The 27278-nt window shown below is 40.4% G+C and overlaps 3 protein-coding genes across 9 annotated transcripts in view; 2 read left to right on the forward strand and 1 right to left on the reverse strand.

Annotated features, from left to right (window-relative positions):
* The first annotated feature begins 760 nt into the window (after window positions 1-760).
* On the forward strand, window positions 761-11497 carry rufy1 (RUN and FYVE domain containing 1). The gene is made up of 17 exons (XM_085182605.1): window positions 761-1127; window positions 1375-1554; window positions 1645-1762; window positions 1864-1965; window positions 2044-2167; window positions 2257-2318; window positions 2478-2613; window positions 2742-2843; window positions 2936-3052; window positions 3158-3325; window positions 3419-3516; window positions 3603-3722; window positions 3926-4055; window positions 4978-5072; window positions 5163-5211; window positions 5295-5372; window positions 5473-11497. Exons 1-17 carry the CDS (start codon window positions 794-796, stop codon window positions 5614-5616), a joined length of 2157 nt encoding a protein of 718 aa, XP_085038731.1. The 5' UTR covers window positions 761-793; the 3' UTR covers window positions 5617-11497.
* On the reverse strand, window positions 6455-12757 carry hnrnph1 (heterogeneous nuclear ribonucleoprotein H1). 5 transcript variants are annotated; one of them, XM_085182618.1, is made up of 11 exons: window positions 12599-12757; window positions 11579-11675; window positions 11339-11494; window positions 11102-11245; window positions 9874-10012; window positions 8913-9118; window positions 8647-8759; window positions 8395-8530; window positions 8224-8307; window positions 8020-8112; window positions 6455-7261 (listed from the first exon to the last, which is right to left on the reverse strand). In XM_085182618.1, exons 2-11 carry the CDS (start codon window positions 11658-11660, stop codon window positions 7167-7169), a joined length of 1248 nt encoding a protein of 415 aa, XP_085038744.1. In that variant the 5' UTR covers window positions 11661-11675; window positions 12599-12757; the 3' UTR covers window positions 6455-7166. The 5 variants fall into 5 exon arrangements, with proteins under 5 accessions (XP_085038744.1, XP_085038769.1, XP_085038775.1 ...); XM_085182643.1 differs by having other exon boundaries at window positions 8940-9118; window positions 12599-12739; XM_085182649.1 differs by having other exon boundaries at window positions 6455-7265; window positions 12599-12739.
* A 2197-nt stretch (window positions 12758-14954) lies between these two features.
* Window positions 14955-27278, forward strand: part of ankhd1 (ankyrin repeat and KH domain containing 1) — a 32464-nt gene continuing 20140 nt past the window's right edge. For 2 of the 3 annotated variants that reach the window (XM_085132387.1, XM_085132396.1), the window contains exons 1-2: window positions 14956-15424; window positions 18239-18392. In XM_085132387.1, the coding sequence (XP_084988513.1) occupies window positions 15146-15424; window positions 18239-18392 (433 nt within the window). In that variant the 5' untranslated portion in view covers window positions 14956-15145. Of the gene's footprint in view, window positions 15425-18238; window positions 18393-27278 lie in introns of all 3 variants that reach the window. The other variant, XM_085132404.1, reaches the window with a different exon arrangement.

Raw genomic sequence — 27278 nt, forward strand, 5'->3', positions numbered from 1 at the left:
AATAAGCCACTAAAACCATGCAGTACAAACAGAATAAAATCATGCAAATAAAAACTAAACTCACAAATAAAGACTAAAAAACAGAATAAAACCAATATAAAAGATAAATACAAATTTCTACTGTGTGACATGAACATTCAATCTTAAGTAACATGACTTTTTCTTCTTCTCCATCTTCTTCTGTCATCTGCTTCCTTCCACTTCCGCAGCAAATGATCTACACCCATCTCACTCCATCCTTATCATCCTCCTCTGTCAGCCCTCTGCATCTCCTCCTTAACTACATCCACGAACCTCCTCTAAGGTCTTCCTCTTTTCTCTTTTATTCTTTCCTGTCTGGCAGCTGCATTTAGCATCCTTTGTCCCATATGTCCACTATCCCTTCTCCAAACCATCTCAGCCTGCCTCTCTAACTCTGTCTTCAAACCTCTGAACTCAAGGTGTCCCTCTTAAGTAATTGTTTGTCCCTACTGGTCACTCCCAATGAAAATCTTTATCTTTAGTTCTGGCTCCTGTCCTGTGAACCACACTAACCCAACACACTAACCTGAAAGGCACAACTAAAATTTCATTGACTGTGAATAAATAAAAACGCGATCTTTAGTTATTAGATATTTGTCAGTCCGCCACTCTCCAGCCAAGTCCAACAGGTGGCAGTGATTTAACTCCAGTGTGTTTTGCTAACCGCCAATGAATCAAAAGTAAAAGAACGTCAGGCCTCACAAGCGTCCGTTATTGGTCTAAGGCGATCACGTGATTTATACGCGAGCAAGGGGGACGGGGTAGGGAAAACATGGCTGACGAAGCAGGGGAAGTAAACACAGCTGTTACAGAGCGCGACGAAAAACAAGAACAAGATGAGCCCAAAGTTTTACGACCAGCGACTAATGGCGAACCGGATGGGGGCAGCGAGCAGGACTGGACCGAGAGGCAGGCTCCCCAGGTCGCAGAGGAGAACAGCTGGTCGGCTCCTCTCCTGTCTCTGGCTCGTAAGGCCACGGAGACGATTAGCAGCGGGATCAGCTACGCTGCTATCCAGAGAAAGCCCTCACAGGGATCCGCGGCGGGCTCCCCGACCGAGAATGAGGCCGAAAGTGACCTCAGTAACTCAGCGAAAAAGCTTCCAGGTAGACTTTGATTTTTCTGATGCCTGCTAGTTAATGCACTTTAAGGTCGAACCATTGCAGTTGTCACAGGCACTTGAAACACTGTATAAGTGTCAGCTGTCACATCACATGACTCCAAGATCAGACTCTTGGTTTTTTTGGTTAGTGAAGTGCTCCTTGCCTGGCAATGTGTTTGGGGGTTTTCCGGCTATGTCATCTGACAGAATTAACCTCAGAGCTTCTGCTTTTTTTCATGCTTTCTGTACAGTTGTTCCCCCCAAAGACTCAATGGCAATAGAAAGATCCAACCTGCTCAGCATGCTCAAGCTCAGCATCAGAGTGTTGATTCAGTCTTCTATGAGTTTGGGCAGGACGCTTGACTCGGAGTACCCTCCTCTGCAGCAGTTTTTTGTTGTCCTGGAGCACTGCCTCAAACATGGCCTTAAAGGTTAGACGTAAATAAATCTGACTGTTGCTGTTGTGCTATATTTAGCTGCCTGCATGCTGAAGTTAATTCTGCACGTTCCGTCTGATTCAGCCAAGAAATCCTTCATTGGTTACAACAAGTCTGTATGGGGACCACTGGAGCTGGTAGAAAAGTTATGCCCGGAGTCTGTCAACATCGCCACCAGTGCCAGAGACATGCCTGGCATTAAGTATGCCATTAAAAAACATATTTCTATAATAAAACTGCATCACAACTGTGTTTAATTGTACTTATACTGTCATTATTGTTTTTGGTTTTGGTTTTTCTTAGGACCGGTTTGGGGAGAGGAAGGGCTTGGCTGCATTTGGCGCTTATGCAGAAGAAAGTAGCCGACTATATGAAGGCCCTGCTGGACCACAAAGACCTCCTGAGGTCAGTTACACTTGTTTTATAGTGCATTATAAACATGGGTTTCTTCCCAGCATCCACTTTACCTTTTAAATCCCTTAGTGAGTTTTATGACTCTGGAGCACTGATGTTGGAAGACGAAGGGTCGGTAATGGTGGGGCTGCTGGTGGGCCTCAACGTAATTGATGCTAACCTTTGCATTAAAGGGGAGGACCTTGATTCACAGGTTAGTGATGCTGTTTTGTAAGAATCAGTTTCACTCTGAGGAAGAGTTGGATCGAGATACAGAGTGATCTGCTCTTCTTTCCCATTTAGGTAGCAGTCATCGACTTCTCACTTTATCTGAAAGACCCTGCTAACAATGAGACTGCAAAAGAGTAAGCATCTACACTGCTTTACATTATTTTTTTAATCTGGACTGTTCTATATTGTTATTACTGTTTAAAGCATGACCCCATATTAAAAACTCCTTACTAAACTTTGGATAGATATGTCTCACAACTATAAGATGGTGATTGTATCGCTCCCTTCCTTAGTGATTCGAAGATGACAGCCATATTGGATCAGAAGCACTACATTGAGGAGCTAAATCGTCACCTAAGCGGCACCGTCACTGACCTTCAGGCTAAGATGGACTCTCTAGAGAAGACTAATAGCAAGCTTGTAGAGGAGGTTAGGCGTGCTTTGTGTGTGCAGCTGTGGGACTGTGTTCGCACTGGATTGATCCTCTTTAACATCAGCTGGTATCTGTGTGTGTGTGTGTGTGTGTGTGTTTGTGGTTTTTTTCTCCTTTTCCTCAGCTGACAGCCGCCACAGACAGAATCAACTCTCTACGGGAAGAACAGGAACAGCTGAAAAAGGAGAACGAGACGATCTTGCAGTCCAGCCAGAGAAAAGAGGAGGTGTGGGGGAAAAAAGTGTCTAGGACTAACTGCAGCTGAAGCCCCTCCAGATTTTAAGAAGGAATGAAAAATGCCATGTTTTTATTTTTCAGGCAGTGCTTCAGGACAGCCAGGCAGAGCTGGAGACATACAAACAGACTAGACAAGGCCTGGATGAGATGTACAATGTGGTGTGGAAGCAGTACAAGGAGGAAAAGCGCATTCGCCAGGTCAAGTATCAGTGACCTCCAGGACAGACTGAACCAACACTCCACACCTGGTGTTTTTGAGTTTTGACTCAACTCTTAACTGAATTTGACTCCCTTGTGTATTAGGAGCTGGAGCGTGAACTGGAGCTGCAGGTGGGGATGAAGCAGGAGATGGAGGTGGCCATGAAACTGCTGGAGAAGGATACGCATGAGAAACAGGACACGCTGGCAGCCCTACGGCTCCAGCTTGACCAAGTCAAGACTCTCAATGTGCAGATGTTCCACAAAGCTCAGGTATAAATAGATGAGTATGATTATAACTTTGTCTTTCGCACTTACACACACACACACAGATTGCACATTTGTCCAAATCGTGTGGTTTCTCAGGACTCGGACCGCCAAGCAGAAAAAAAGCAGGCAGAGGCCGTGCAGCTTGAGCAGAGGATGAATGAAATGGAGAACACCATGAAGGAACTTGAGCAGAGGTATGCGTGCTTGCCTAGATTGAGATTCAGTTTCGCGTTTACATTCCTTTAAATTGACGCTCCTCTTCATATTTTGTGACTAATAGACTACAGAGATCGGAGCAGGAGCGCAAGCAGAACGACCAGTCGGACGAAGACATGAAGGCGGAGCTGCAGGGGAAAGTCGATGGTCTGCAGAAACAGCTAACAGATCTCGATACGCTAAGGTGAAGAAATACAATTGTGGGCGGTGTTTGAGTGTGGTATTAAGCAGTACGTAGAGAAAAGGTTCATAAAAGGGCAAAGTTGCAAATGTGATTCGCCTAAAATGTTTGTTCTCAAACTTTTCAAACATTGTGTAGCCCGAGTCCATGCAGTAGTTTGCAGTTTGATGACTTGAGAGTCACGTTTTTGTGTTTTCGGAGCACAGGCTGGGGTTGGAGAACGAGCTGCGCAGTGAGAGGGAACAGAGACAGAACTTGCAAAAAGCTCTCCAGAGGGAGCAGGACAACAGCACCGAACTGCGCACACAGCTGCAGCAGCTCCAGGGCCTGCATACGGTCAGCATCTCTCAAACACACACACAACCTGTGTCAGGTTACGCTTGCTCGGATCTAAATAGCCGAATTATAGCGATGGAAAAAAATGTGTACGCTCTCGACAAATGAAGTTTTATTTTCAAAGTGAAAGGCAACCTACAGCTGCAGCTAAGATTACTCCTACACACAGGCATAAAATACTGTAATCCAATGCCAACATTTAAAACGTGTGATTGGCTTTGTAGAGACTGCTTCTAGACTCTAGCAATGAAGCTGAATTGGCTACAAGTCAGAATAAGAGCTTTTTTTTTATTCTTATGTTCATTAAAAAGTACCTTTTGTAATTATGGCCTTCAAAATGCAGCAACGCCTTTCACCACCAGGGAGCAGTGTTTTACCAGTGGGTGTGTTAAGGTGTTTTTGAATGTGTGGTGCTATTCTTTTAACTTTAGATACTCCTTTGTGTCCAAGGTGCTTAAGAAGCTTTTCCTTTTGTAAAAGAGAATGTGCTCATCCTGACTTACCTGGTTATTAATTCAATTGGCTTGATGTACCATCTTGTGGTACAAGGTGACAAGAAAGTACTGTGCAGCCCCAATCCAACTTCACTGAATGTCATCAACACAGTATATAGATGTTTTAGATTAAAGGTTATGCGGTTTGTTGTTGGTTATTTCTTCAATTCTGCTGGTAACGTTTCATATTTTAAACACAGGAATTTAGAAACTGTACCTTTCAGCTTCATCACCAGCGAATTATGTATTTATGCCAGACGACATTACCTTAAAAGTTTATTTTACAAAAATATTTGTATGACAGCTTTAACAAAGCCTCCCTCCTGTTTCATCCTCTTGTAAGCAGTGTAAGAGCATATTACAAATTCTTGAACGTAAATGGGATGTTGTGACCTTTTTCTTTTTCTTCTTATGGATCGACTTTGCAGGAGCTGCAGGAGTTGAAGCAGGAGAAGCAGCAACTGCAGCAGAAGTGCGAGCAGCAGGAACAGGCTCTACAAGAAATGGGACTGCATCTCAGCCAGTCAGTAACTGCGATGTTTTTCTTTCTTTTTCTTACTAACGAATGCCATTTCACGTAGGAGAATTTATGCCGCTTTCATCTTTCTCAAAGGTCTAAACTCAAGATGGAAGATTTCAAGGAGGTCAACAAGGCCCTGAAGGTAAAATGTGAAAGAGTCGAGGGTGGTTTACTTTAATTGTTGACGCTGTAAGACTTGGAATGAGAAACCATTGCTCTTCTCAGGGCCACGCTTGGCTGAAAGATGATGAAGCCACTCAGTGCAAACAATGCCAGAAGGAGTTCTCCATCTCACGCAGAAAGGTACGTTCCGCCCACCCCCATTACATTTCATTTGAGAGCCGCTTCTGTTAACGTCCGCAGTCACATAAATGTTGTCACGCTGTATGTTTTGCATGCGCAGCACCACTGCAGAAATTGCGGCGACATCTACTGCAACAGCTGCTCCAGTAACGAGCTGGCCTTGCCTTCGTATCCACGGCCTGTGCGAGTGTGCGACGTGTGCCACTCCCTGCTGCTGCAGAGAAGCTCCTCCACAGGTTCCTGACGACATACCCACAGGCTTTAATGTTTTCTCCACACGCTCCAACACTGAATATAATAATTTAATATGAATTTAAATACTCGCGTTATGAAAAGGAAAAAAAAGAAAAGGCGGGAATGTGATTTGGTGTTCCATTGATGCAGTTACCTGAAATTCAGGCATTTTATTTGTACTGACAATGGTCGCCTTTAACGTTGACAGGATGGATTTTAATAAAAAGTAGTCTATGCAGACTTTATGCTAACGACTTTGCATAGACATGGAAAGGCTTGAGTATCTGCCACCAATGTTTCCCTGGGTTGGATTAACAGTTTAACAAATTTGGTAATCTTGATAAACTGGCCTTTTGATATGTGCAGTTTTTCTAATTCAAACTGTGGATGTACTGTTGGGATTTTAGCTTGAGCTGAGAATCTCTGCTGTTGCAGGTTTGTGTAATCACAGAATGTAAAGGCACACTGCTTTCTTTATTTAGAATGATTTTCAAAATAAATTTAACAGAAATAACCTGAATATTTTACTTTGTCTTAAAATATAGTTAAACCTTTGAAAATCCTGAATAAGAGGGGTGCATTTTTAATTCTGGAAGTGACTTTGATATTCAGCCTTGTTATGCACTTTTTCCCCTCCCCCTTTTTAAGATCAGCTCTAACCCCGCTGCTGGATGCAAGCAGAATTGTGTAAATGACTGTAGAATGTTGACAACAGCAAAACTATTTTAGAATGTATTCTATCAGGTTTTATGGATCACGTCAACTGCTACAAAGCCATTTTCTTAATTTGACTTTTTTTTAACTCTAGATATTTGATAAATGAATAAAGCCTCCTGTTTTTCCACCACTTGTGTCAATTAGATATTCCAGACTAGTTTATTCACTTTGTGCACAAGAAATACAAACAGCATCTGAAGCAGTAGAAACCTTCATGGTAGCAGATTTGAAATGAACTTGCTCTCTGTATAGCCCTCATCCAGGAACAGAAAAAGAGCACTAACAGTCACACCATAAGAAAACAAAACATGCTTTGACCATGTTAAGTCTCAAACCCAGATTAACATTTTGTACAGGAATTTAAAATGAAGCTGAACACTATGTAAAAGGTGAAACAAGGTCCAAACATTAGAAGATACCGGACATTTTCAGTTTCTGTTCATGCACTCGGACACTAAAACGTTTTGTCAAATCCACCAGCACAGGATGAGTTAACCGTGCTTAAAGAACGGTAACACAAAACGGCACGCTTCCAGGGAAAGAAACTCAAAGCACAGTTTGTTATTTGTAAATCTGTGAGGAATGGGGAAGACAAACATCACTTTGACACATTTATTGTGACGAACATATGATCTCACTGCTCTCTGAAGATCACCCACTTAAAAAAAAACCCCAATAATAATACAAACCCTACCCTTTGTTTTCCCCCAAAACAACCCTACCAGACCCGATCTGAATTATTATGAGAGACTTGCATTTCCAGTCCTTTCAGCAAAATGCTGAGTTAAAAAAAAAAAAAAAAAAAAAAAAAAAAAAAACTAAAGGCGAAAAAAAAAAAAAAAACTACATTCCCCATCCCCCACCCAGTCCATTCATTGAGCCTCTGCTTCCTCCTCCACCGCCGCCATAGTAACTGCTTCCCATTCCGCCCTGGTTACCTAACAAGAGAGAGAAAATACACACTATAGGACCAAGGAGTTCATCAAGGAGTCACACATAGGAAAAAAAATAGAATGGTTCATTTGTGTCCTTCACGACAAAAGCTTTCCAAGTTTAAAGGGCTCAATTAGCCTGGATCCAAGATGATAGAACTACACAGCACGTTCTTCCTTAGAAGCCAGTGTCATTAAATACATTACACAGCAGTTTTGGAAGGAGCTGCTTCAAGTATTTTTTTTTTTTTTTTTTTTTTTTAAATGATGGGGAATAACAGCACTCCTCTGGTAATTAACCACTGCTTTCACCCTTTGCAACACTGTAACAACCCAACTTTAGGACACTTTTTAGCTGCAGATTTTTCTTTACTGTTACTACCGTATATTAAGTAACAATGTAACTATCATTTATTTCAAATTGTGTGCTTTAGAATTAACCAGCTCATAAAAGAAAAGTGTTTTACAAGGCCAGTTTAACATGTTACTGAATATTTATGACTTAAAAACAAAAACAAACAAACAAAAAAAACCAACTTAATAGCATCTCATTTAGTGCCAGACAGCAAACACTTACAGCTGTCACGAGTTTAAAAATAAACAAAACAGTCACAGTACACAAATAAGGTTTTATGGCACCTTCACCTAGGACAACTTCAATTTCACTTATCAGAGAAAACGGTTAGACTATAAGTCTTTGCTCAAACCTTTAAAGGTTCTGTAAAGAAATATATTTTAGGAAATACAACAGAGCTGACACTCACTATAGTCACTGTAGCCACCCATGTTTCCTTGGCTGCTGTATCCACCAGAGTACCCTGAGCTCAGCTGGCCTCCACTATAGGATGACTGGCTCCCTGTGGAAACAAATCCCATTGGGCTGTATGAGTAAACCAAAAGGTACACAAGCATTTTAAAGGGAAATAACACAGGGCCCTATTTTCAATATCTCTAAAACTTTGACTCACCCATGCCCCCCATCATCTGGCTGCTGTATGCTCCATTACTGCCACCTGCTGTTGAGTTCAAAAACAGCTCCACGTAGCGGTGCTCTGCAGAACAGGAACAAAAATCATAAGAATTAACACGCAGCTTTAAAAGGGTGGGGTGCTCGAGTTATTTTTTTAAAGCAAACTCACGCATGTTAGCTTTATCTTTGGACATGGCTGCTACAGCATCTTCGTGTGTTGCAAACTCTACATCTGCCTCCCCGGTAACTCTGCCATCTGGGCCGATCTCAATATGGACCCGCACCGGATTCAAAGGTGAAAAGAACTAAAAAAGACGAAAAATAAATAAATGCACAAATCACAAGTGTTGTCTGCTTTTAAGCCTCTGCAGCGACACACAAAAGATAACAAAGGACTGTCAGTGATCTCTCAACAACTTACATTGTAGATGTCTGTTTCTGTGGCTCTGTATGGCAGGCCCCTCATATGTACACAGTGGCCTGTTGTGCTCTGAAAGGAAGAGCCGCCATCGCCATACCGTCCATCCGATACACCTGAACATACATAAATGGAATTAACACAAGGTCTTATGAGGATTTTATCCTAATCTTATTAATTGTTATATGAATTGTTAAGCATGAAGAGACATGAGGGGGTGTTTATTTAAAAGAAACTTCATGGGTAAAGACCAGTAAATCTGATTTCACCTGCTCTCCAGTCCCACTTGGACCCACCTCCTCCGTAGCCTCCTCTGCGCATTCTGTCATAGGACCCCCCTCGGCCCATCATGTTGTAGCCGCGTCCACCAGAGGGCCGGTCATAGGGGCCGGGTCTCTGCATGCCCATAGGCTTCCTCTGGGGTTCGTAATGGGTCCGCACCTCAGCACGGCTACTCTTGAAGATCTCAATGTACCTGAGAGCATACAGATACCACAGTGAGGGCATGGAGAATGGGTGAGAAACTGCATTTGCTTAATACTGGTGAAACTGGGCTATGCAGATGCTGTCATGGTGTAGTCCATAGGTAGTAATAGATTTAAGTACTTATTGCTAGTCGTTAATAAAGAAGATTAAAAATAACTTATTTACTGATCAATAAGGAAGTTGTCCAAATTGATAAGGGCCTCAGTGAGTTTTACACTTTTCTTATGGTTACCTGAAGCGACTCAGATCTGTTTCAGTGTTTCAATAGTGGTATGTGTCGTTGCCATGACAGCTTTTGTCCTGGTTTTAGAGGCACAGAGAGAGCTCCAGCCCTTCTGCAACCCACTAAGCATTACCTGTGACAGTGGGCTCCAGATCCTTGTGTACAGTGGCCCTCTGATTTTTACTATCAGGGAGACTCCTTACCATTTATCAACCTGGACTCATTTTTAGTGCTGAGACACCATTTGTTCTCCAAATCGGGCATGCACTCCAATTCAGGATTCGCCTCATATTTTTGAATGGTGACCAAGCACTAATCTTCCCCCTGAACATTGTGTATATATATTTTTTAAAAACGTGGATCTAAGATAGCAACTTGTGTGTATGTGTGTGTGTGGTAAATATGACAAATATGCTTCAAGTAGCCAAGATAAATGTGTCAGTTTTGCATTTAGTTCAGATGTTGAAGGTGCACACCATAAGAAAAGCAACTTATCCAGCCAACCAACCAACCATCCCCACCTGTGCCCTATTCTTTCCTTGTGTTTCTTTAGAGCCTTTTCAGCTATATCCTGTGAAGCAAACTGCACGAAGGCCTCCCCCGTACTCCTCCCCTGGATGTCCACCGGCAATGTTATCCCATTTGGCACGATTTCCAACCCTTCAACCCAAGGACAGATAACCCCAGCAGGGGACATATTAAATCACATGCCCAATCACAGAGAGAACTTTCTCTAAAGAGAGAGATATTAGACTTATGGAAAACTCTATACATCATCACACATACCAATTCATTCCTTTTTTGTCTTTTTTCTTTTTTTAAACCAGTGACTTTCCATTTAATTTAGTTACATTTACTGTATTCTAGGGGATAAGATAGAAATGGCAGGATAGAGGAAGACTATGAAGAAGGGCACTGTGTGGGGGATATCGGGCTAGTATTAATGTGCTGATGAGGAGGGTCTAGGTGGGTGACATGAGTAAAATTTGTGGTTGCTCTTTAGTTAAATCTAAGAATTGGCATATCCTCCTGAGAATTGAGGAAACAGGAATCTTCCCATTGAACCTTTTTGGTGATTTCCTTCCTCTTTGGAGCTGAAAGAGGCCACCCAAACACATGGGATATCAATGGAAAGCCCACAGTGTCCTCTATTAAGTACTTGATAGAGGACATTATGATGGCTCAAATAAGTCAAAAGATATAGACCAGAGGACATGAGTGAATAGGCTGGTGCTCAGGAGGATATACTGGGTTTAAAAAAAACTTTTAAAGATAAAATTATTAATACATGGTGGGGAAAAAAACAAAAAAAAGTTACAAAAACTGAAGACAGAGGCTATATCAGTGATGAGCGGGACCGACTCAATAACTAGTGTATTACCATTAGGCTGAGACTATTTTAAAATGTTTCCACATAATGGGGGGGAAATGTGAAGAATGAGGGCTGAAGATGAAAATGAGAGGCAAAGATAGGAAAGGGTGTTTGCATAACAGATTCCTGCCCTTGTACAAAACATCACGTCTTCAAATAAATTCTCTATTTAAACTTCAACTGGCTTCCTTTTCCAGCATCAGTGTAACAACATTAGATTGTCATTTACAATGGCATACTGACTTCTTTGTAAATTAGATGCAACAAGTTTTGGTGTCGGTAACCAGAAACAAGAAAAGGAAGATCGGAGGGGAGAAGTTTAAATTACCAGCATTAAGGGGGTTTATATTTAACCAGCGAACAAGGTTTGTTGTTACCTGAGAAAAACTGCACAATCTCCTCCTTGCTGCACCCGAAGGGAAGACCCCGAAGCCGCACAAGCCCGTCCCCAGCTGTCTCTGGACAGTTTGGGCCAGTGTGCTTCATGACCCAGTCCATTTCCACATTGTTTGATTTAAACACTATATCAGAGAAGAGAGAAATTACTTCGCTCAAACTGGTAACTTATATAGCATTTATCAGACATTAACTCAGCTGTATGCTGTTATACGCACCTTCTACATATCTGTGACCCATCGTTTCTCTGTCCTTTTTCACTGCAATCTTCAGGTCTTCTTCTGTCTCAAATTCAACGAATGCCTCTCCGCTGGGACGGCCCTCTCTTGTGTAGGTGAAATGGATGCCACTTCCATTGTTTAGGATTTTGCACTCTGCAATCAAAATGCATTATCAGATCATTTCTAACTGTGTTACGTGCTGAAGTATTCTTTTGAAAAACAATAATGCATAAATACCTGAGAAAAACCTCTGAACTTCATCCACTGAACAGGACCAAGGAAGTCCCCGGATTCGCACTACATATCCCTCATCAGCCATGACTGGTCACGATCCCTGAAGATTATGAATAAACTCTTCTTTTAATGCGATTAACCAATACAAACTAACAAAGATACAATAATACATCAGTCAATACCCTGGTGCTTCGTTTACTCTTTTATTTTCGTTGATCCCCTCTTCACAAGAACTCTTTCCCCCGTGCTGCACATGGATTTAAAAACACACTGTCTCTCTAATGGGGACACGACTAATTCTGAATACAACTGCATTTAAAAAAAATCCGACAGGCTAGTTTATACATATACATTGACTACAATACGCCATAAATCTCTTAAAATATATTAAATACTTCTTCAAAGCTTCCCTTGAGTTACTCTTGAGTTATTTCAAGAAAAAGGGGCCTATGTAGCAGCGCCATCTTGAGACAGTTTCGACAGATATTTAAGAAAAATTGCTTTACTGCTCATACTCTTCCGCGGAACAACGGTTGTTGTTGTCCAAACGCAAGTCCAAAGCAGTCGTCATAATTTCCTTATCTATCAATACTCGCTAACGAACTACCGGCATCCACGTAACAAAAAGCGGGAGTTCCGAGTCGGTGCCCGCTAGCAGCACAAAATCAGTAGCCAACCACTTTCATTCGACAATATTTCCGCGATTGTTGGCTTTCGTCAAATACTTAAGAGTTCAAAAGAGCCATGTTGTTGATTTGTTACGAAATATCTCACTTACTTTAAACGCAGTGCACGGCCCTTAGCATATTAACTACCGCACCCACACAAGAGAACAAAAGCGGCCCTCTTGGCCTGCGCCATGTTATTAGCATCGGCAGTTAGCTCTTATGCTAGTACCGTTAACTAAGCTACCTGTATTAAAGCTGATTCACAAATACAAACCTGTACCTATGCACATTATGAGAAAAGTTGTTCAAACCATGATATAACCAAGAAAAACGAGATATACATTTATCAATATACCTGATACAAACGCAGATGCAACACGCCGGAGTGTGTGTAATCAGACCTGCGTGGTGCGGCTGAAACTCTCCACTGGGTTGCCAGAATTCTCCAACCATCCCCCCTTCAGGAACATCAAAACGGCGCGCCTCATAATGGCATCTGCTTCAAACGGCCAAACAATGACGCAAATAAAATACATTTATAACAAATTTTAATATTTATTTGTGTTTTTAATTGTATCAAAACCGAAGAATGTATAGTTTGTGAAAGGGTGTGTAATAAATAACGTGACAGAAAGGGTGGATTTTTAAACACACCTGGCAATCCTGACGAAATAACCAAACGCCTCCAACTGGCCTGTGTCCACGCCCAAAACCGATGACGTTTCTGCTTGAGGTCCTGGCGACTTCTCCTGGCCTATAAATCCAAGTAACCCTGTTTACATTCGTCAGTAATCCTTTTCAGCTTTTTTCTTTTCTTTTTTGAGTTAGTTTATATGGATGAGCTACTTTTTATGGCAAGGCCAAAGAGTTCATGTTTATCAATGCCAGCTCAAAGCACCACACTACATCATAAAAACAACCCATTTAGCTTCAAGCCTCAACAGATATTAATTTCGTGCTAGGGTAGCTTGTAATAGTAACCTAGTTCGATGAGGCTTATTTTGATTATTGGAACTAAATGAAAACACAAGCCTCAGTTGCTGGTTTTGGTGACTACTATGCCTGAAAGACCATGTTTATATACAATAGGGACTGTTTCTCAGACTTGGATTGAGCTTATCCCTCAAGTAAAAACTTTTTTTTCCCAATTATGAGCTTTGTCAGAGTTTTCTTTTAAGATAGGACTAGGCTTAATCCAAGTCTGGGAAATTAGCCACGGGGTCAGCAGCCCCAAGTAATCCAGATATAGACCACAAGTGACCCAGACTTGCAGCAGGGAGTTGGTTGCAAATCAGTGACACCATTAAAAAATATGTGGAGTAAATGAAGAGTGGTTTTTTTTTTTTAAACTTATTATCATTATTTCAGTATTGCTGCTTATTCAAGGTTACACTCATCTAGTATTGGTGCACACTGCTAGTTAAAACATATAAAGCACACAATTCTGTAAATAAATGCTTTCAAAAAATGTATGAATAGTCACACAATAATCAAACACAGTCACATGGGGTTTAACCAAAGGGAATGAAATACACTGTTTTTAACCACACTCAGTCCTTACTGAATCAAATGTGATCTATAAGGTAAGGTGTAAATACAATCTAGGACCTTTGTGTAGTTCAGGTGTCTTGGTTCATGGTGGTGACAATCCTAAATTCACTGGTAGTTCTGTAAGATTACATCAAACACAAACAAGGCTCCAGGTAGGCTTTTGACTTTACGAGTACATTACAGTGATCTTTTGCACTAGAGGGCAGTCCAAGTGAAGTATTTATTCATCACTGAAGTCACCATTGTGTATTTAATCTTGTACAAATGTCGCCAAAGCACGCACAGTTCAATAACCCTCAAGGATATCTTGTGACCAATAGACTTTCTTTCACAGTAGACATTTGGACTTGTTACGGTATAGTGGTATACAGGTGTATTAATGTTGGCTGCATTCCTCTCAAGGGAGGGAAGGTACTGTTTTCATGCGTGGTGTTTCACTTTCAGGACTTATCGGGACACACTGAAAACAGAACAGATTCTCAGATCTCTTCTCTGGAAGACATCATTCTTGTCAGATGACAACTACTTTACATGTATTTGTGCAGACAATTTACCCAAATTAAATAAGTGGACCAGCAAAATGTCTCCCCCCATGAAATCACACAATGAGAACCACTCATTTGGGAGGTTATAGTTTCAGAGCATCAATTTAATTGTTAACTTATCTGTGAATGAAAAGTTTGTTCATCATACAGCATTGTTTGTTAATTTTTGTTGTTTTTGTGTGTGTATTTTTGCTAAAAAATATTATTTTATTTCTTTAAATTATTATGTATGATTACTAATAAATCATTAAATTGCATTATATTTAATTGGAAGCACTCAATAATGGCTTGATAGCCGTTATTTTACATTAAAAAAAAATCACACTAAATGATTCATTATAATTTACAAAGAGTGTCAGTACACTTTCGAAGTAGTCCTTATGTGCAAACGGTATCCCAACATGAGTTTACATCAACTAGTAAAACTAGCAACTAGTTAATTTGGCCTACCATGTCATGTCTTGACGTTCGTTCTACTGCCTCGTGATATTGGTAAACCTAACATGACGTCGCGGGCTAATTTTGACAAGCATCAGCTTTAACCAATAGAAGAGACACGTCTTTCCTGATGAACCAATACGGTCGAGAGGATTTTCCACAAGGGCGGCGTTTCTCAGAAACTGTGCGTATCGGGTTAGGTTGTTAGAAAGTTAATGGCTGGGGGAAAGAGATCCTCCTCAACCCTCGCTTCGGGAGAGTTTCTGGATTCCCTGAAGTAAAATCACGCGAATATTCCACAAGAACGCGCCTGGACAGACATTTAAGTCAACAACTAGCACGTTAACGCACGTATCGTGGACACAAGTATGCAGGATGCAGTAGCCGGGACGGCAATGCTGACGGACGGCTTCGAGGACGAGATTGACTCGGTGACTCCTCGCTCCCCAGTGGCAGGGATGGGGGTAGGAGCGACACCAGGAGGAGTCGGACTAGGGGGCATTGGGATTGGTGTAGGTGGAAAGAAAGTACGTTTGTACGGCGAGCCAGGCGGGCCTGCTGCCGAAAGACTGGATTTCAAACTAGCGGCCGCAGCCGTCCTCTCTTCGGGTCCAGGATCCGGCAGCGACGAAGACGAGGTTTCAGAGGTAGCTACGCTAAGCTAGTTAGCTAAGCCTAACCATAGAACTAGGCAACATTCCTCTCCTAGCGCGAGCTGGCTCCTAGCTAGCACATTAGCTCGCAGTTGGCAGCCACCCCCTCCCAGGCCGCTAAAATTACGTAAAATTAACCAACCCGTCAACAGAATAACACTCCTCGTCAGTTGAGACGCTTATGGACAGTTTACTGTCGATCATGTTTGGTGAGACAGGAGCAGTTGTTCACGCCAACCGGCTGAAATGTTTTATTTATGCAGCGCAGGCTGTGGCCACGGCCTAGTTCGGGTGTAAGCGACGACGGCCTCGTTTGGAGCTGTCGTCTCGCAACACCCATCACAAGTTTGCAAGCTATCCAGCAGCTTTCCAGCCACGGCAAATGGATGATGCCCACAAACCCACGGACGTACACGGCCAGCTAAATATCTACCATTTCATAGTTGTGGTGCAATTACGTCACTTTTCCCACCACACCATGTAAATCAACACCGATTGTCCCTTAGGCTAACTTTTCGATAGGTTTAGATTCGGATTTTTAAAAATATAATTATTTTTCTGCTCGTATTTCCACAGTCGTTGTCGACTAATTAGCTAACTGGTCTTCCAGCCGTTCACCTAGGTCGTTCAGATGGCCACGGTGACTGTCAGCTTTATTTGCGTTGTCACATTTTGAGGGCGATTTGAGTTCACGTTGAGAGGTGTCCAACTTTCAATGTCACACACGGCGGACAGGTGTGACTGCATCCCGTCAGCTAAACGCACTTTAGACATGTTTTGTCATCTGGGATGACATAGTTTAAATTGTGTGTAAAAACCCTCAGTCACCCTGTCATATATGCATTTCAAATGCACGTGTGGCAGAGCCACATTTTAGGGGATTTTTGTCAAAATCTTCAGAGCTATAGTCACTCATCAAATGGCTCGCTATTTTATTTTATTTTACAGCGTCCGTTTGAACGTTATGAGACTTTGCAGCTTTACTGTTCCCATATAATTGAGTTTACCATATCGTATGACAGCAGCAGACACTGAAATGGAAGTTGTTAGACTGCTTGATTTGCACAAACTTGTCAGATGTCCATGTGACTTTTTTCATGGTAACTTGAGGGTTAGTGTAGTTTGTACTATTAAAAAACGCTTCAATTGAAAAGTTCTTTGTGTTCAATGAACCTGCACCAAGGAGCACTGGACCTGACCTGTGGAGCTGTCTTGTTTATGGATGGCTAGTATGTGACCAGTGGATTCTGTCTAAGACACACTGCTACACCTTTGATAGACAAGTGAGGGTGTTAGCTCATCCAGCTGTCAATATATCCTGCTGTTTTTGCCTGAGCATTAGCTCAGCTGTGTAGCAGCGGCAGAAGAAAATATCTAATTTGTCACTTGCCTCAAATTGCAAAGGCAAGCGATCATGTTTTCTTGCTCACCCAGTCTAGTTTATAAGGCTGAAAGGGAGCATTTGTTGTGGTGTTTCACTCCTGTGGAGAACACGCTGCACTGGGTAGTAGCAAAAATCTGAGCCCCAGGATTAAGTAGATGCCATTCTAGGCCTTTCCAGCTCTGTGGATACCAACACTGGGAACTGTAGTTCATTAATACTGAAGAGTGATACCCATTGTTGATCATAAAGGCCTCTGTAGAACTACATCCCCCATGGACTGTTGTGCATTGCACTCCTTTCATATAGCTGAATTCCTCCACATTGCTGAATGCTGACTCCCTCACAACAGTTTCTCTCTGGACCAGACCCCGAAAGTCTGCTGCAGCTTGTGTGTGGACATAGAGATATTGGTTCTTTCTCAGGTTTTGCTGGGGGTTGTTTGAAAATGACCAGTAATTTATTCAAGATCATATTTAGAATCATACCTTTCCTGGTAGTCTCTCTGTCTGAGGTAATGTCTGTGGTATTTATATTGGTCAGTAGGTAATCTGTATACCAGACCTACTGTACCATAAATACTTGATCAAATGCAATGAATCCCCTTGCACGAAGCCCTCCACAGATTATTTATATATCCCATGTTGGTGTTCAGACAGTTTTGTTTACTTCACCTGCTTTTTAACAAAAATCATTTCCACTGGATACAGTTAAGATGTTACTTTGAAGATGCAAACAGAATTAAACATCCAGCTGTCAAAGTCTGACTTAAAGAAAGACACCTTATTATTTTTTCTTAGTTATTTGTATAGGTTATTTGTTTATATCTGTGATTTGTCATACTCATTAATGGTTATGGATAGAGGAGTATACATTTTCAAATGTGAGCAGATGAAAAACAATCTTTTTTTTTTCATTTTGACCTTTAATTTCTGTTTTTATTTTTATTAATTTCTGTTATTTTGTGAAAGAAACTCTGTAGTACAGACTATGATATCTGAGAGCCAAAGCTCAGGTATGAGGTTGTGGAGCTCTGCTTGGGCAGCTGACTCTCAGCTGAATCTGTGTGTGTGTTTAGGGGCTGTAATTCCCGGCCATAGCACTTCCTGTGCTTTGACTCTTATCCTTGTGCTCCTTTTTGCTTTCCCTCTGTTGAGAGAAACCATAAATAAACAAGAGCCACATGCCTGGTCTTTTTATAGGTGGTGCATTTGTATGTGTACGGCCGCTTTTTATACAGAGTAATGTAAATAATGTTTTCAGTAGTGTAATTTCTTATTTTCCTTTTGCCTTTTTGTATTTTTATAAATACTAACCTGGTATAGATTTGATACTCTTTAATTAATGGCCTGCAATCCAAATGGTATCATAAACTAGCTCTCAGTGGGGAAAAGATTTTGTTGCTGACCCTTACCTGTCTCTCCCAGGTGGAGTCATTCATTCTGGACCAGGAGGACCTGGATAACCCCATTATGAAGACAGCGTCAGAGTTACTTTTGTCCAGCGCTACAGATGGAGTAGATTTGAGAACAGTTGATCCAGAGACACAGGCCAGACTTGAAGCTTTACTGGAAGCTGCAGGTATGACTGCATTGTTTGAACTCAGCTCGCCATACTTCTTGACAAATATAAATATGTAATTAATCAGTATGTCATTAACCACACCCATTTTTATACAGCCTGTTTTAATTTGTGCTTCAACATACAGAACCAGCAAACCACACCTTTCTACCTCAGTCTTTTCCCCATATCCATTCCCAGGCATTTAAAAGTGGAGGCCTTATGTTTTTTTTTTGTTTGTTTGTTTTTTAAGGCCTGAAATTGTAATAAGGAGAAACTGTCGGTTCTGTAAGTGTCATATCAGCAGATAGTTTGAAAGTGATTTGGATAAATTAGTTCAATTAGAACTTGTAATCTCAGTAAGAAAGTCTGTGTAGATTAATCCATTAGGGCTGGGTGTCCTGGCCTCGTTTGGGCACGTGAACATTACCATGCAGATTAACGCTGGAACACGCTTGAGCCTCCACAGCATGCACAGAGCTTGTGTTGAACGGCTAATGGCTAATCTCATTCTATTCCCCTTTCTCCCTGGCTGGTCTAAACAGTACAGCTAGTAACTCACGTTACTGGTTTACTTGAGATCTCTACAACTATGTACAATAATAAAAAATAAGTTGTTTATTTATGTTTTCATTGATTTGTTAGCTTATTTGTATTGTTTTTATATAAAATTAGCAGAGAGGAGTAGCGTTTATATGAAATGATTGTGGCAAAAAGATCTGTACAGCCTCCTTTCATTCCCTGCATGAGCAAACTAGCCTAATACCAAACCTGTCAAGACCATCCACAAAGATGCCAAGTGTCTGGTGAGATTGGTGGAATATTGACTTAGGCTGTTGTTTATTGCAAAATATATCTAAATATGTTGGTATGGATTTATTATTTGGGCTTATTTGGAGTTTTTCCTATTTGTTTTACATGTTGTCCACGCATAGGAAGGTATATGTAGCATTTTCAATGCATTTTGCTATGTCATTCACACGGAAACACGGCTCACTAGAAGTGGAATTTTTGGAAAGCTCTTTCAAGTGTAAACAAGATAGGATACCGCAAACACAACGGTGTTCACTGACAGCTGCTAAGTTTTAAATTGAAAATACATTTGTTTGGATGTAGCCTGAAATGCCCTAAATGGGGAGAAAAGAGCAGCAGTTTGCGCAGTGTTTGATAAAGATATATGCACTTTGAAACTAAGTCTGATGTATGGGAATTAATCTTCTTATTTTCCAGTCCATTGCTGTGGATTGTGATACCAAATTAAATTATTTAATAGATATGACCTTATCTTCCTTAGCTTGTTTTTTTTTTTGTAATGTGCCCAAACAGTCTGGTATAACTTTTTCAACAAATCTGGTACCAAAGATTTCAGGTATATAAATTATACCATGTAGAGCAAAACCTAAAAAAATAGCCCTGGTGTTGTGCCTAAAACTACTGCTGCCGTTGTCAAGGTTTTATTACGTTACTAACAAAGGGATTGATAACATTTAAAAAAAATGCCAAACTTTGTTTCATCGCTGTAGCCATCTGGATGGAGACTAAACAAAGCTGTCAGAATTGATACTTATTTGCAAAAGCATCGATGCCTACAGTGCCATCTTTGCCACCTCTTGTTGACACCTGCACACAGGACTTCTTATCACAAGTAGCTGAAATAGTGGATGTTCCCAATTCTTTTGGAGGAATTTTGAGAGGTCAATAAAGCTCCCATTTCATTAACATTGATGTATGAAACAGTTGCCATAAATGTTAACCTGGTCAGCTCACACTTTAACATTAACTGTTAAACTGTTAGGTATTTTCTCGATAGTCACCTTAGCCATCTGTTGTCATTAAAACTGGCTATGGTTAATTATAAAACAATAATGTCAATGTTGGAGCTAGGCAGCAAATGTTATCAGTTCTGCTTGTTTAAATTGAGGCGAAGAAAAGTGTTCTATTAAGTGACATGGCGGTCACCATACTGTCTTTTTAAAAAAAAAAAAATTTAATTCTATTTTAGGAGGGGGGTGGGGGTCAAGTTATGTTGCTGTATTTTTTTTCCATTATGTCAAACATCTGCCTCCAGCCTCTCTCTCATTCACTGTTCACACTGCTCTGCGTTAGTCTGGATCTCCTTACATCCTCAGCTGTGCGCTCCAGAATTGAAACCCATCTAATTTAGCTGCTCTTTATTTGCTCAGATTAGTTCTCCACACTCTGCAAAAATGCTCTGCACTTTCAGCAACCCAAATTCTGCATGTGTCCTTAATTAGCTCTGTCAAGGGTCAATATTCCATCTGTGACCCACGGTTTTCTACCTGCTGAATTAATGACAGCAGATGGCCAATGTGGTTATTGGGTAATTGCTAATAGTTATTAGGGGTGGGGGAAAAAATCGATACTGTGTAGTATCGTGATATTTTGTTTGCTAATATTGTATCGATACAGGGACAGCAGAAATTGATATTTTGTTACAAAAAAAGTTTTTGTGGACTGGAACATGACTTCAGAGCATGTTGATCCTTTTTCTGAGCAAGAATCCTGACATTCCTTCACTGTCCAAATGTGTTTAACTTTTTTTTCCGGCAGCAATAAACATGACAGTTTGCTTATTTTAATTTAAGACCCGTTTTATTTTAATTAAGTTTAAAACTTTTTTATTTAATGTAAAATTATATTTTGTTTTAATTTACTTTCAAATTCTTCAGTTGCTGAATGGGCTGCATAGTTTTCATAAATTGCATAGTTTAGAATAGCTATAATTGTACCAGATGGTTGCATTCAGTTAAGTTGGACTAGACTGTAATACAAACTGTTCAGTTTGTCACCAATAAAACTGACTGAAATGAGAGAAAGACTGAGTGTGAGGCTTTGTTATTAGATAAAATGAATATTGATAAAGTTTACCTTTATGTACAGAATCTGAATATTCCAAAATACTTTTAAAAATTGCAATAATATCGTATCGTGGGATGTATGGTGATTCCCACCTCTAATAGTTATGTGGCTAATATGTGCATTGGCCAGGTTAAGATTGAAGATCACTGTTTACTGCTTACATGTTGGTGAAACAGGAGCTTTATTGACCTCTTTAAAGTCCTCCTAAAGCGTTGTGAAAGTTAACTTCTTCAGCTATTAGTGAGGGGAGGAGCTGTGTGCCTATCTGGCCACAGTGGCGCCGTGTGTCAGCTGGAGACAAAACACCACTGTCTGTATTGATATAGTTACAAATAAATGTTGTAATTTGATATTAGTTTTAGTATTGCTTTAATATCTGAGTATCATTTTGACAACCGTAATCTTACCCCTAATTGAGCGTAGTGGTATTTTGGCCAAATATAACTTTATTTATACATACATACATACATACATACTTTTTTTTTTTTTTTTTTAGGATATTTTGTGGTTTGGTAAATTAGGCCTTATATGAGAAATGGCTTCAAAAGTGGTATGCAAGTTTGTCTTTTGGAGCTGTTAAAACGTTGTAGTAAATGTAAACGGTTAAAGAGTGAACTGGACATATGACTTCTGTTATCGTTCAGCAGTTAAAAATATTACCCACTTTTCTAACGTTTAGCAAACTGTAAACCAAACCATAGCCTAAAAATGAGTTGAACCGAGCTGTTGATCAGGAGAATTTTACACCCCTCCTAAGTAAATTGAACTAGCTTTACTAGTTGTGGCATAGTAATAATTTATACTAAGCATACATGGTTGAGTCCTGCAGGGATGTCATATGCAAACATGAAATAAGTGTTTGATCAGGTTAAATATGCCAGTGGCAAATTCGGATTATTTTAGTAACTACATTAACAATTGTTTCTGTAGTTTTAATTAAATGTTCCTTGTTTTGTGTTATGTTTTATAGAGACTGTAAATGCTCAGACTTAGTTACAAGAAATGCATGGTGTAAGACAAGTCGCACATGGATTATAAATGAAGGCTACTGTTACCAGTAGCCATACTTGTATGTACTTGCGGAATATCTCCCTTTCTCTTTACTTCTTAATTTAGATGTAGTGAAAAAATAAACAACAACAACCAAACAATTGTAACCCGAGAAAACAGAGTCGTAGTTAGGGAAGCAGGATGTTTACAGATGGGCACTACTGCAACCTTAGAGACCCTCTTGTCTTCAGCCCAAATTATGTCCTCTATTTCCACACTTTGATTTTGCAGACTGTGGGGCAGATTCCTTGATATTCACTTCCTTGATATAGTCCATCTTAAATGAATAGAAGCACAGTAGTGCTTTAATTCGAATTTGCAATGAACTGAACTTAGTTCATAGTGACACATTTTCTGAAGTTTTCCTAAACCCAAGTAATGATTTCTACAACAATGTTGTTTCATGTTTGTAATGTTCAGTAGTTTTTTTTTTTTTCAGTCTTGGCACAACTCAAACATTTCTGTACTACATGTCATAAAATCCCCTAAATTCATAGCAATTGTACATTGACAAACCTAACTGATAAATTGTCAAAGTAAGATATTTCTTTAGTTTCCAGTGAATGTTGAGTCATTTCAAATACTTTATTTATTTTTTGAATTTTTAGCTAACCAGAATTTTTATTCCTGCAAAGTTAAGTCTCAGTGGCATGCTATTGTTTGTTTTCTACCAAATCAGCTCACTGACCTTTTGCAAGTTGATCTTAATGCTAGATGTAAGAAAAAGAAAAGGAGAAAAAAAGGTGTTTTTGAAGCCGAACTCACCTTTCCCCAGCTTTTCTTCTTGCCTGCATAAAATTCAAAATTCACCCTTGTTTCTCACTCTTTAAATCACATGATGTAAGAAATTGTTCAAATAATAACTACTGGGTGGCAGAATCTTTAACAGGGCAGCCAGTACAAGAATTTGGTAACATAATTTGAAAAACTAATAAGACACTGTCACTGCTGCACGGTTCAGTTGCTTGCGAATTCTGAGCTTCACTGGCCATCGGTTGACATGACTTTCCCTCCATCACAGCACTTTGGGGTGGACGAACGTCTGCCAGGTTACATTTATCGAAATGCATTCCTCCTTTCCAACATATCGGTTATTGTGGTACAACATTATACTGCAGAAGTAAAATGCTAGGTAGCATCACAGTTTGCTAGCAGTTTAAAGGTTTGCTCTTTTTTTTTAGTAAAGTAACGGCAGATGAAGAAGAGGGACTGCAAGTGAAGTTTTAAAAAAAAAAACCCCACAACACTCAGACTTTTTCAGTAATAAAGAAAAAAATTTTGCTACGTTTTTGATCTCACTTTCACAGCAACAGGGTACTAGGTGAGGTAAAGATAACACATTACATGAACCTAACAGGTGTTTTGTTTGTTTTTTTTCCAAACAATCGAATAGTTTGTGCAACAAAATCTGGAAGTATAAGTTCACATGGTAATTGTTTCAAAGCTACACTTTGGTGTTGCAGTGGAAGTGAATGCTAAGGAGGCATGTGTCGGCTTTGTTTAGAAACGGAGGCAACAAAAGTGTCCGTACATATAACTGACTCTAAAGCCAGGAATAAAAGGTTTGATATTCCTGTTCTGTTTAATTCGGCTGTTATGGCATTAAAGTTTTTAATGTTATTTTGTTTATTATATATCTTATTATATATAAAAACTATAAATATCTACTTGCGCAGAAATATTTAATAATAATGATACCAGGTTACTGTGAAACTGCCAGACTCTTAAATAACCATTGGGCCTTTAAAAAAAAAAAAAATACCATGCCATCCAGCATTATGGCCAATAAAACCTTATTAGCAAATGTTAAACTGAACATTTAGACACTAAGAGTGAGAACAGGTGAGTGGCAGGGAACGCATTGTTACTGTTGGATGTAGGTCTTGACTGCAGTTTGTGGTTAATTCAAAGTCTGTTATTAATAAACAGAGGAAATCTGTAGAGGTAGCTGTTGTGAAATGCCTCCAAAATCCTAAAGCTTTGTTCTTGGCTTCTTCTATGCTATGTTAGCTCTCTTGCTAGCGCCCCATACACTGCTTCTGACCCGTGACATAGTAAACAGAGCATATAGCTGAACTTAATAAATCGTCCACATTTATTTACCTGCTGACACAGATACCTGATCCAGCTGTTTGACTCAGGATGGGATCAAGATCAGTTCATCCTGTGGCGTTGTAGTTATGTCACATCCGGAGTTCTCTGGAAAGGCTATGCAAAAAATGTGGATTATGTGGAAAACCATTTGGATCATGGGACGGGCTGCAATGTGTGAAGGTTACCTTGAGTTTGTTTACAGCGATGCCCAAGTTTGAAGTGCTTAGGCTGACTTCTGTTTAAGCAGCAAGATAATAAGCTGCTTTATTTGTTGTCTCTTGTTTTTGTTTTTTTTTAAAGATGTAAATCTATTGACTGTAATTGTACAGTGTATTAAACTGAATGAGGCACATTGTTAGACTAAGACCTATCTGTTACATATGATGAAATAATGATGGATACCTTTATTTTGAATTTGATGTGTATTCAGTACTGCATAAGCTGGATCCAATGAGGAAAATGGATGCTCAAGCCTTGATTGAAGTGCTCTAATAAGCATTCAGCAGTCATGCACGCTTGCATGCACTGGCTATAGTGGGCTTTGATAACCATCAGTACTGCTGCAAAGATGTAACTTGGGCTGTCTTATATGGGTAGGAAAAATTGTTCCTGTATCCTTCAGAGAGTCAAGGTAACACACTGTATGTTAAAAACTTGAACAAGGCTTGGTGTAAAAGTAACAAACATGATGTGCAGTAGAAATTGTGGCCTCTGAACGTGTGTGGTGACAGTGATTCATGCTACCAGCTCAGCCTTTTCCTTTAAGAAGATGGCCTTGTGGCCCCTTAATGTGGAAATGTCTGTGTCAGAAGTACCTTTAACCGCATGAAGGCACAGCCTCTGTAAAGTCATCACTGTAGCTGGGTCCAGAGTTTAAATAGGAGTTGCTAGTTATGAGTCAGGCTAGATTAAACAGGGTTTAACCAGTTGTGGTTTTCTTGTACTGTGCCAGGACAAGATTGTCAACCCCTCCCAACCCCCCTACAGGCCTGCCCTCACACAGTGTTTAACAATCTGGGTCCCAAGTACACTTCACTTTTTCTCAGCATTTCAGTTCCCACCTCTTGCATTTCTTCTTTTATGCACACAGCCTAAAAGAAACACTGCTGCAAAGCACAAAGATGGCAACTAAGGAATGTATTTCAGGGCTAAAGTGGGGCATTTTCTTTTGGACTGCTGTTCTCTTATAGAACTTTTAGATTTAATAGAACTGATTTTACATGGAGGCAGCTGTTGTTGAGGAGGGTGTTGGTGCTCCAAGTTTGGGCTTGGTTACTACATGTATACCTTGAGTCAGTCCACTACACAGCAGGCACACAATACAAATGAACTGGAATCAAGGGGTAAAATGTGCTTAGGCACATTATGAATTACCTTGCTGAGTGCACACTTGGTCTAAAATCAGAGGTTCTGCCTATCACAGTTAGTAGCCACAGGTCTGGAGGGTTGCGTCTATGCATGCATGCACGCACCAGGCATTGGGATAAAATCTACTAATATGCTGTGGGATTAATGTGATCTTTGACTGCTAAGTGTATTTGGACACAAGTCCAAATTTTTATTTTATTTTTTATTTTTTTGCTGTTTTCCTAAAACTTTCAAAACTTCTAGATTAGCCCACAAAAGCTGATTTTATTTCTTTTGTTTATTTTCAATTTTTAACTTGAGGAGGTGATGATTTAGTAACGATGCTTAGTCATTGTAGCATCTACATAAGTGATTTAACATATCATTTAAAAACTTGATTAGGATTACAAGAAACTGTTAACCATCACAGTCTACACAGTGGTATTTCTGCCCTTTAGCCAGCATCACTAAAGGGGCAAATTTTTTTTTCTAGCAGACTGACCAGATGTATACCACTTTATGCTTACCCCTGTTGCATGGGGGTGTCATTGAAAAATGATAATGATAATAATAATAATAATAATGGATTGGATTTATATAGCGCTTTTCAAGGCACCCAAAGCGCTTTACAATGCCACTATTCATTCACTCTTGCATTCACTCACTGGTGGAGGCAAGCTACGGTTGTAGCCACAGCTGCCCTGGGGCAGACTGACAGAGGCGAGGCTGCCATATCACGCCATCGGCCCCTCTGGCCAACACCAGTAGGCGGTAGGTGAAGTGTCTTGCCCAAGGACACAACGACCAGGACAGAGATCCCGGGATCGAACCAGCGACCTTTCGGTTACAGATACGCTTCCCAACCCCCTGAGCCATGGTCGCCCTTGATGATGTCATATCCGCTGGTGTCTGCCACTGTTTTTGTATCAGGTCAGCTGGTCGGTTGTAGCTTGGCATGTTGTATCTCTGTCGGTTGACAGACTCTGCCAAGATCCCCCCGCCCCCAAATGTCTTTGCTTTTGGCTTTGACCTCTTCTCCTCCTACATTGGTGCTGTTCTGGTGGTGACACCTGTTGTTCAGGAGAATACTGCAGCAGCTTCCTGTGCTTTCTGGCAAGTGTAAATAAATAAAAATAAATAAAGGGAATGTAGAATGTTGCAGCAGTGCGGAGGTTACTCTGGTGCTGTGTGTCTGTGCAGAACAGTTTAGTTGTGTTTAGTTTTTCTAGTTTGCAGTTGTGGCACAGAGGGTTACTGGGAGAGGGTTTGGGGCAATGTTGTCAGTTAATATTGCCACAATTTTTCAGACAGTTTTGAGAGTTGCAGACAGTTGAGACAACAAAAACTGGAAATATTGGAATGGTGCATTTTTGCTTGGCTGTGTTGGCAGCCAGGATTCTCAGTCTGTCTTTTCACATGCAGTATACATGTATAGATGTATATATTGTTAAAAAGACCAGGTTGTTATGGAACTCTGGATCTACATAGATTAAAGCAGAGATGATACTTTTATTTTGATACTCTGGGGTCCACCCA

Source organism: Neolamprologus multifasciatus, chromosome 2, assembly GCF_963576455.1.
Source record: "Neolamprologus multifasciatus chromosome 2, fNeoMul1.2, whole genome shotgun sequence".
Taxonomy (NCBI): domain Eukaryota; kingdom Metazoa; phylum Chordata; class Actinopteri; order Cichliformes; family Cichlidae; genus Neolamprologus; species Neolamprologus multifasciatus.